The sequence below is a fragment of the Gavialis gangeticus genome, unplaced genomic scaffold, assembly GCF_001723915.1.
Source record: "Gavialis gangeticus isolate Ggan-Ray unplaced genomic scaffold, GavGan_comp1, whole genome shotgun sequence".
Lineage (NCBI taxonomy): Eukaryota > Metazoa > Chordata > Crocodylia > Gavialidae > Gavialis > Gavialis gangeticus.
In genome coordinates, this window is record NW_017729024.1 from 74,332,573 (window position 1) to 74,342,580 (window position 10,008).

A 10,008-nucleotide genomic window follows, 5' to 3' on the forward strand; every position below is an offset into this window, starting at 1 on the left:
TTTTTTTTTTGGTTTTTTTTTTTTTTTTTTTTTTTTTGTTTTTTTTTAAAGGATCTCATTCCTGCACTGTTTATTTTCCAACCCTCCTTCAGGGAAATATTTACTGCTAATTAATTTCCAGTGCAGATATCTGAAGCTTTCTAGAAGAAGAAAAGACAAGCATAACTGGAATTTTGAGTAAATTTCTCCTGGAAATGTATCTACTGCATTATCTTACTTCTATATAGCTTCTAAGCAAGCAGAAAATAAAGAGCAGTTGTAGGGCACCATTCTTTTATATTCTTTTTCAGATTTTTAAGTGGGTTTGAGATGCAGCCTAATAGTTCAGGCTACAAGTGTATTCTTTAAGAGCAACACACCTAAAATGTCACTATATTAGTAAGTGGTGATCCTGCTATTAATCAACGTAACAGTAACAGTATTTATTTTTATTTGTGATGAATAAGTGGTATTTCTTTAGCAATAAATGGTATTTCTTTGTTTAGCAATATGAGGTTTTCCTATTAGTAACACACTGTATTAGTAATTTATTTTTGTTTTTATAAGGTGGATTAAATTCAGCCTTGGTATAACTGGGGTCCTGAGAAAATCACAGATATCTTGTTGAAAATTTGTGACGCACACATGGGTAAAGTATCATTTTTTCACAGAATATTCACAGAACTACCATTGATCTTGGCAAATGGGTCCCAGTAGTTCCATGAAAAATGACGCTTTACCAGCACACATGCGGTAGACAAGCACACAGCCATAGGCAATGGCAGGCTGGGGCTAATGGGGCTTAGCCTCCCCCAATTGTGGGGGAGTGCAGAGGGCAGCGAGGCAGCCTGGCTCTGATCTCTGGGCACAATGCGGGGGGGGGGGATGCACACACAGACACAGAACCAACAGGAGGCTGGGATTGCAGCCAGATGGTGTGCAGAGTGCTGCCAACCATAGTAGGTAAATCAGGGAAATGGAAGGGACATGGGGGGGTGTGGGGGAGGTGGATTGAGGCCCCCACAGTGAGAGAGAGAGTGGAGCCAGAGGCTAGGGCTAAGGTGAATGGGGTCCCAGGGCAGGTCATGAGATGCTTGGAATAACAGTCCACCTCCACCCCATGCACAAATCTGGGGGACACATGCCCCCTGGGCCTCTCCTGTGGTATGTGCAGCAGCAGGAGCTCCCCTGCACCCCTGGATGAGCCACCCATGTTCTGAGCATCCCACAACCTGCCCTGGGGCTCCATTCACTCTAGCCCCTGCCCATGCCTCTGCCCCAGTCCCTCCCTCAATGTGGGGGCCTCAATCTGTCCCCCACACCCCTTCCCCAACTTGCCTGCTCTGGTGGGCAGTGCTCTGCATGCCATCTGGCTGCAATCCCAGGCAGGCTCTGTGTGTGTGTGTGTGTGTGTGTGCGCGCGCACGCGCGCACTCTCCCCCCCCCACCCCCCAACGGCAGTCACTTGGAGCCTGCGCCTGGGCTGCCCCATGTTTGAGGGGGCTAAGCCCTGTTAGCCCTGGGCTTTCAGTGCCTATGTTCGCAAATTTCATGGTTTCCGTGCAGTCTGTGAAATTGTGATTTTTCTCAGGGCCATAGGTATAACCACTGAAGTAAGCAAGATTAAATTGTACTCGAGTTTTGTGCAATATGTTTAAACTTTCAGTTTTGATAATATTCGCTTTTTATATCTAGTACCTTCTTCTTTCTCCAACAGATTTCTTTTGTGGCACATCTGTCACCTCTGGGGTTGGGAGTTTACCAACTTTTGGAGGTTCCAAGTTCAGAAACAGTCTTTGCTGATTATAACATGTATATTAGTGGAAGCAACAATATAAAGGTGATCCCAGATAGCATTTTCAAGATAAACGAGATGCAAAATGGTGTGGATGACATAATTTTAGAGAACTCCTATATGAAACTGTGGTTCTCTGGGAACTCTGGACTTTTGGAGGTATACTGGTTCACAATTTGAAATGTGTTTTGTGTTCTCAGTGCGATTTGTGATTCTGATGCATAAAAAACTGAACATGTCAATATTTCAAATTGTGATTCTTTTCCTTAGAAAATAACCACAAAAGAAGATGGCAAAAATCATCAAATAAAGATTGAGTTTGCTTGGTATGGAACCACAAGTAACAGAGATAAGAGTGGAGCTTACCTCTTCTTACCAGATGGAGAGGCCAAGGTAATAGCAATATTTATGTACAGGGTTTTTTCCTCAAAGATTTCAAAACACTGTACAGGCTTATATAGAAGAATTATTTGATCAGCTTATGTAATGCACAGTTCTTGGAAGAAGAGTTTCATTTACTTTAGTAGTGAACAGCAAAATTGCCACAGTTTAGGATCAGATTTCAATAAAAAATAAATCATCCACTTGAAACTGCAGGGATAGGCAGAATGTAATTGCCTGCCAAGAATATAAACTGGACACTAGCTACTTCTGCAAGAAGTGCCATAGGACCATCAGTGACTTCAAGTGGTCAAGACCTCATTTTATGTCTTATGATAAAAAATTAATGAAGACACGTTCATTTCAGTGTTCCTTTTTTATCTTGAATCTGAGATTGGAAACTCTACCTTTTAGGGTTGGGTATTTTGTCCAGTCAAATAGTCTGGTCGATTTCACTGGTCAAATTTTAATAAAAAATTGGAAACATTTGCCAATAGGTCCAAATAGTGCACAGAAAAAGCACAAATTTTCCAGTAAGAAATGTGTCAAAAAATAAAAAATCATGTTTCCTTCAAGAAAATTACAAAAAAAAAATGTAGTTTGTATAAAATTGCTATAATCTTTGACCAGTGAAAAGATATGCAGTCAATTGACAATATTTGACCAATCAGTTGAGTGACTTGTTAGTCGTACTCTTAATTCATACATGCAATAACAGAGTTAGTACACTAAATTATTTTTGGATTGTAGGAACTTGTGTTTATTTATAGAGCAGTTAATATGCTGGGACTCAACCTGATCGTAACTTCTCACACAGCCTTAATATAAGTGGTGATATACATATGCATTAAATTATAAGCAGCTATTTTAATGTAATCATCTACTACAAATAGGTAGAACTGTAGCTTAGCAATTGTTGTGGGGAGGGGGGAATTACATAGTCATGCTATTTTTGCACTAGGAAATTTAAAAAATCAGATTAGTTGTTACTAGGCCTCTGTGAATTGGGAATTATTTCGATTCAGATTTGGCCAATTCGGAGGACAGTTTTTCAATTTGGATCACTGTCCCGAATCGATTTGACTGAATTGGCTTTGGAAAATTCAGCTCTGATTCAGAGGTTCAGCCATAGGCTATAATTTGGAATCACTGAAATATCTATACCTTTGTCACTTCTTGGCTGATTCAGATAAAAATTGCAGGTATGATGGCCCTTTCTGAGGGCATGAAGCCTGCCAAGTTTCAGTGAGAGAGTTTCTGGGAAACTGCATCTCAACCTGCTGACAAGCAAAACTTATCTCACATGTATGTGTGTGTTAAGGTGGAGGCGGGTGAAAACTGCAGGCTTGCTAGCCCCTGCTGAAGCCATGGAGCCTGCCAGGTTTCAAGAAGATAGGTGTAGGGATTTCTGGGAGATTGCACCTCAGGTTGCTGACGAGCAAAACTCGTGACATGGTGACACTGTCCGTGTGTTAAGGCATGCCCTCATTGGCACTGGGGCCTTTACACAACACAGCAGTGTGCCCCAATGAAGCTTCCTCCTCCCCTACAGCCTCAGTCCAGTCCACCACTTTAAATAACAACAGGTAAGCAGTGCACTGCAGCACAGTAGCACTAGGCAGCCAAACTGTCAGACTAGAGCCTTTCTTTCCTTTCCTGCAGGAGCTTCTTCTCCAGAAGCTGCCAGAGAACTCTCCCCACCAGCCCCAGCCCTGGGGCTTAGATATGCCCAGGGCCCTTCCCTCCTTCTGGTCTGACCTAGGACAGGTGCTAAGGGTGTTAGTCTAAAGACATGGCACTGGCAGAAAACATCCTTTGTATCAATCCGGTATCTTTTAGTAGACCAACTGAATAGTTAGAGAAATATATCTTAGCAAGCTTTCAGGTTGAAAAAACCCTTCATCAGGCTGAGGAAGCACCTGCAGTTTGTGTGTGTGTGTGTGCTGTTCCTAGATGGAAGAAATAGTAAAGAAGCCAGAGGCTAGCATGCAATGCAGGCAAGAAAGCCAGTCAGTGAAAATGGAAATGGAGGCATCAGGGGGTGAGGGGCAGGCATTAGGGGGTGGTGAGGGGGAAGGGAGGTGGAGCAGCGCATGTAAAAGTGGAGAGGTACTTGGGGAGTCAGATGTCTGGCAGGTTGTAGAGTCAGAATTCCAATATTGAGGTCCTCTCTATATTGAGTCCATGAGTTTCCGTACTGAGGAGGTTGATGTAGTGAAGTTCCTACCTGTCTAAGGCTGGGGTCTTGTGTGTCTGAACCCCAACATTGAAGCCATGCCCTTGGTCCACATTAGCAGCAGCTGGCATGGGGGAGATTGACTGGTGCTCAGAGTGCTGGCATGGGAAACTGGACCCCTGTCTTCCACATCCCCTCGCCTCTGCCCTTCTGCCTCTCTGACTCTGTTGACCAGCACCTGTGTCCAGTGATCTAGGGTTTTGGTGCTGCCAGTGCACATGCTCCCCTTCACCCTCGGGTTGCACATGCCTGCCATCATGTGGATCATACTGGACCACAAGGGATCCAGCCATTTCCTGATGCCCTCCTTCAGCTGCCTCACCAGTGCCTGCATGTCTGGTGACAGTGGCTTGCCCCAGCCAGGAACGTTGATCCCCTGGAACTTCTCTATTGGATTCTCAAGTTCCGTCGCTAGGGGGATCACCTGGCTAAGGAGGGCATCACCAGCGCTGAGGGGCTTGGTGGACTCGGAAGGGCTTGAGGGCTACCAAGATCTGGGAGATGGTATTCCACTCGGCTCCGTTAAGGGAATTGCTGATCCCAATCTTCTGGAGCAAGGCCATCTCATGGATGGCCTTCTGTTTTTCCACCAGGTCTCCACATCCTGCATAATTTTGTGCTGCGGGATGCTTTTCTGTGCCTGCTTCTCCTGCAGCATCTTGCCCCCCCTTGATGCTGCTGTGGAAGTAACCTGCCACCTTCCTGAATTTTGAAATCAGCTGGGTGGTAGTGATGGCACCATGTCCAGCAGCCCTGTCTGCCTCCAAAGTGTCCTTGACTGTGAGGTGCCGCTTGTGTGTCACACAGCAGATGCCAGCGAAGTGGGCATCACGGATGGCCTTGACCATATTGGCCCTGTTGTTGGTGACCATGAACCCATGGGTGAGCTCACTGTGCCCAACAAGCCACCCAACATCCGTAGAACTTTTGGTCTCTTTGGAGTCATCATTATTGCAAAGGATGGTATTCCATTTCTTTTCCTTCCAGATCACTATCCCTGTGTCAGTGCAGAACAGAGATGATCTATTTTCTGCCAATGAGACTCAGGTCCTGATCTTCCCCGTTCATTCAGTATGTAGGTTACTACTCTCCCTTACTGTCATTTTTTTTGCCAGACAAAGCTTTGGTATTGAACCAAGCAGCCTGCAGTCTGAGAGATTATATAATCATTCTAAACTTGATCAGGAGAGCGTGGCTATAACTTTAGATATCCGTTCTGAAAAGGTTCAAGATGCAAAGTTCAGATAGCTAGATATTTTGCACACTTCAGCGTGCATGGTAATCCCATGGTATAATCCCAAATAAAGAACTAGCAAACCCTATCAGTATCTTGTTGCAGATACTTGTATACTTGACACCAGTGACAAATTATACGGACAGAGAAGTACCAGGTACTGACTATTAGATTTTAAAAATCATATTCTCATCTGATAGGTGGATTTTTAGCAGTTACAAGCACCAGTGAATCTCAGCAAGGTTAGCAGCATTTACCTCTGTTTTCGAGGGGAACGCCTCCAGACCTCAGGTTGGGGAGGACCAGGTTAGAGAGCTTCTGGAGGGGCTGGATGTGTTCAGATCAGTGGGTCCAGATGCTCTCCACCCCAGGGTGTTGAGGGATCTAGCATGGGTTATTGCAGGGCCCTTGGCACGGCTTTACGAGCGCTCATGGTGCTCAGGCATTAGTAACCAGCAGCACACTTATAAGATGGGAAACTCCCTTCTTGAGAGCATGGATCTGGGGACAACAGGGCATACCCTACAATGAGAGACTGCAGGACCTGAACCTGTTCAGCCTTCACAGGAGAAGGCTGAGGGGGGACCTGGTGACAGTCTATAAATTCACTAGGAGGGACCAGAAGGGTTTGGGAGAGACCTTATTTTGCCTAGCACCCCCTAGCATAACAAGGAGTAACAGCCACAAGTTGTTGGAGAGTAGGTTTAGATTAGACATCTGTAAGAACTACTTCACAGTCAGGACGGCTAGGATCTGGAACCAACTTCCAAGGGAAGTGGTGCTGGCTCCTTCCCTGGGGGTCTTTAAGAAGAGACTTGATGCCAACCTAGCTTGGATCATTTGAGCCCAGTTTTTCTCCTACCCAGGCAGGGGGTCGGACTTGAAGATCTACAAGGTCCCTTCCGACCCTACTTCTATGATTCTATGACATTCCAAGGGAAAAAATTCTCAAATGCACATACATCTGTTTTCAGGAATTCTATTCCACATTCCATCTGCAGATAAGGATTTCTTATCATCAGGTATTGCTGATAATGAATGCATCAAGCAGTGTTCCAAGCAGTGGTAATTGATAAATTATGGCAGATAGACATTATAGAAGGGGTTTTCAATGGGGGGTGCACATACCCCTGGGGGTTCTTGGACCAGTGCTAGGGGTATGCGCAGACAGGCAGGGATGGAGCGCCGCTACCTCCCAGGAGCAGGGCCGGAGTGGGGCAAGGGCAGTGGCGCCCCCTGCAGGCCAGGGAAGCTCACATGTGGCGGATGCCACTGCCTCATACCAGCCTGATGAGCTTCCCCACCCCACCCCGGCCCTGCTTCTGGGAGGTGGCAGCACTCCGTCCCCACTTGTCTCCATGCTCCTTGTCTAGCCGTGTGCCACCCCTCCACCCCCTGCTTGGTGTTTGGTCGCATGCTACCCTGCCCACCGCCCCCCCCCCATCCTCCTCAGCTCAGCATTTGGCTGCTGGGGATACTTAGACTAGAAAAGGTTGAAACCCCTTGCATTATAGTATTTAAATTGTGGAGGGTCAGCTGATTGCCAAGAATCTCCTTTCAGTCTGACTTAATATATTGTTAATACAACTTAGAATGGTGACAGTTGTCACTGTGTATTGTTTTTCTTGGCCATAGATTTTCCACTTGAAGTTTGCACTTTAGATTCATGATAGTACAAGATGATGTGCCCAAAGACCTTCAGAGAGTTCAGGGTAATTCTTGTACCTTCACGTTTCTGTATTAATTGAGAAGTTTATTCCGGAAGTATACCAGAGATAGCATGTATGCTGTTAAATACAGACTTTCAGAACCTGCAAGCACTATCTAAGAGATGGTTTTGTACACTCACTGATGCATCAACTCACCAGCTGCTGTCTTCCACTAGACTGCAGATCTGACTTCCTACCTGAGGACAACCTGTCCGTCACTTTAAATTTATTTGTGACATCACTTCCCTTTAAATTAGCTCATTTCTACCATAATTAGTCCATCAAAATCAGACTAGTGTATGTTAGATTTAGTGGAGATGTGATGCATTTCCTTTTCTTATTGCATGTGCTTGCCATCTTGTACAGTCTCTCATCAGGGCCCCTCTCACAAGAACATTTTGGGACAAGAGATTTCATACAGTGAAAATGAAGTGTTTCAACAGGGAGGAAAAGATTCTATTCAAGATGTTTCCTTATTTCAAAGAGAAAAAGAGGGACTTTGCCATGTTCCATACCATAGGAAGCTGCACCGCTACAGGAAAATGACCAAGTTTAGGATGGTATCTTTTTCGTGACAATCATTTCTTTCCTAGATGAGGAGAACTGATATACTGCTCTTAACCTACTTTTCATATAGCTATTCACTCTGCAAACAAATGCTTTTTTGGGTTTGTTGTAGACAGAAGCCATTATCAATAATAAGTTATTCCCTTTGGATTCTTGACAGCACAAAGGATATTCACAAAATACCTACTTTTTCCAGCTGCCAGTCATAGCAAAAATTGGCGTCCAAGTGTTTTTGTACCTTGCCAGCTGATTACTATGACAACAAATGAAGGAAAATGTCACGGGCATCTTTTAACCTCTTACAAGCCTGAGCCCGTGAACAGCAGAATAAATCTGTATTGATTTTAACCTAAAGAACAGAGTTCAGCAGAGCCATACTGGACTACAACAGCTGTTGCCTGGTTAGGAAAAAATCATGTATATGCATGTATTAGAACTTAGACCCTTTTTTATGCATGAAAGACCTTCCTTAAAAATTGCTTTACTGGATGCCTTCATAAGTGTTGTTAGACAGTGGTTGCATTTTTCTGCTAAGACAACTAGGGAGGAGCAAGTTATGCCAAAAAGCCATTTGTTCATGGAACTTTTCAGTAAACAATTGAAGTCACATTCATGGTGCAGACATGTAGTAATGGCTATAATCAGCATAAATAATGGATAGTCCGTGTAACAGGAAGTGATTCAAGAGTAGTTTTTCCACATCAGTCTCTTTTCAGCAGTGCTGAACCAAATGAATCATCAGTTTTGTTCCAGGAAATTGGAGTTATGGATCACTCTCAGTTGCATTTCTCCTGCTTTGGACCCTTTTGGTCTCTTCCTTTCTCTCCTATTCACTTTTTTCCAAGCGTGATTCAGAAGGTCAGACTCACTAAAACCAAAAACCTATTAGCACATTCTGTATTTGTTGCACTGCAAAACTGTCCAGAGTACTTGTCATAGCTTCAATGAGATATCTCTGCATAGCACTGCATTGTGTACTTGACTGGAGCCTGGAACTGATAGTGTCATTTCAGCACTCCACTTGGACTGTCTGACTCTTTCTCAGACCTGGACAGAGTGCCAGGCTGATGTGGCTACGCGGTTCCTGTTAGACATACCCTTAGTAGTTCCATCTTGACCAAGGACCACTATAGCCTAACAGTAAGGGTGGTTAGATATTCTCATTCTCAGACTATGGACATGTGTACTTGTGCTACAGGTGCCACGTTACTTTGAAGTGCTACAAAAATAAAGTGGTACCAGACAGAGACAGATGTCCAGATAGTCATGGCAAAGGCATTCAGTGGCATGTCCTCCAGGCAAAGAACAGTACTAGGTTGCTTGGCCCTGCAGCTCTGCTCCCTTCCCCCTCCCATCTCCAACCAAGAGGGGAAGGAGCCTGTCAGTAAGCCTGCTCACTGACAACTTGCTTCCCCCCATGACAGCCTGATAACCGACTGGGACTGGGCCGTCAGTGATTGTGGGACCTGATAGTCCTGTACTGACTGGCCTGGACCAATTGGTGAAACTGGAACCAGGCTGTTGGGTCAGGACCAGGTTCACTGACCACCTGGTCCTGGGGGGCTTACCCCACTCTGTCAGAGGGAGATCATATTCTTTAGAAGTACAAAAAAAGAAAAGGTTCCACCAGACAGACCTACTCAGCCACATGGAAAAGATTTACAACCTGTTGATTTCCAGGTCTTTATCCTAGCTAGATTACTTTCTCCCAAAATACTCCAGGTTGTCTGTTAGCTTGGTTTAGAGTGCATGTAGCTGCTGTTTCTACATATCTTTCTACCAGGAGATTTACGGTATTTAAAGAATTATCATTTATAGTTGATGTCCCACCCAGGGTCCTTGCACCAATAAAAAGCTCTTCTACCATTGGACCTTAATGTGGTTATATTAGGATTAATAGGGACCCTTTTCTGAATCCATGACCACCTGTTTCTTGTTACACTTATATTTGAAGATCATCTCTGGTAGCGATTATCTGATATCACCCTGGAAAACTGAGGAACAGTAGATAAACTAAACTACTTCTGGAAACCAAGCTGGCTGTCAGTGATCTGCTGGAAACCAGCAGCATCAAAGAGATCCCACCTGTCACCACACTCTTCTGTAC

The 10,008-nt window shown here is 44.6% G+C and overlaps 1 protein-coding gene across 1 annotated transcript in view; it reads left to right on the forward strand.

Moving 5' to 3' along the window:
- The window catches only part of MAN2A1 (mannosidase alpha class 2A member 1), a 305,918-nt gene that overhangs the window by 203,901 nt on the left and 92,009 nt on the right, over window positions 1-10,008 (forward strand). Inside the window, exons 14-15 of the mRNA XM_019517247.1 lie at window positions 1,697-1,933; window positions 2,045-2,167. Coding sequence (XP_019372792.1) covers window positions 1,697-1,933; window positions 2,045-2,167 — 360 coding nt within the window. The remainder of the gene's footprint in view (window positions 1-1,696; window positions 1,934-2,044; window positions 2,168-10,008) is intronic.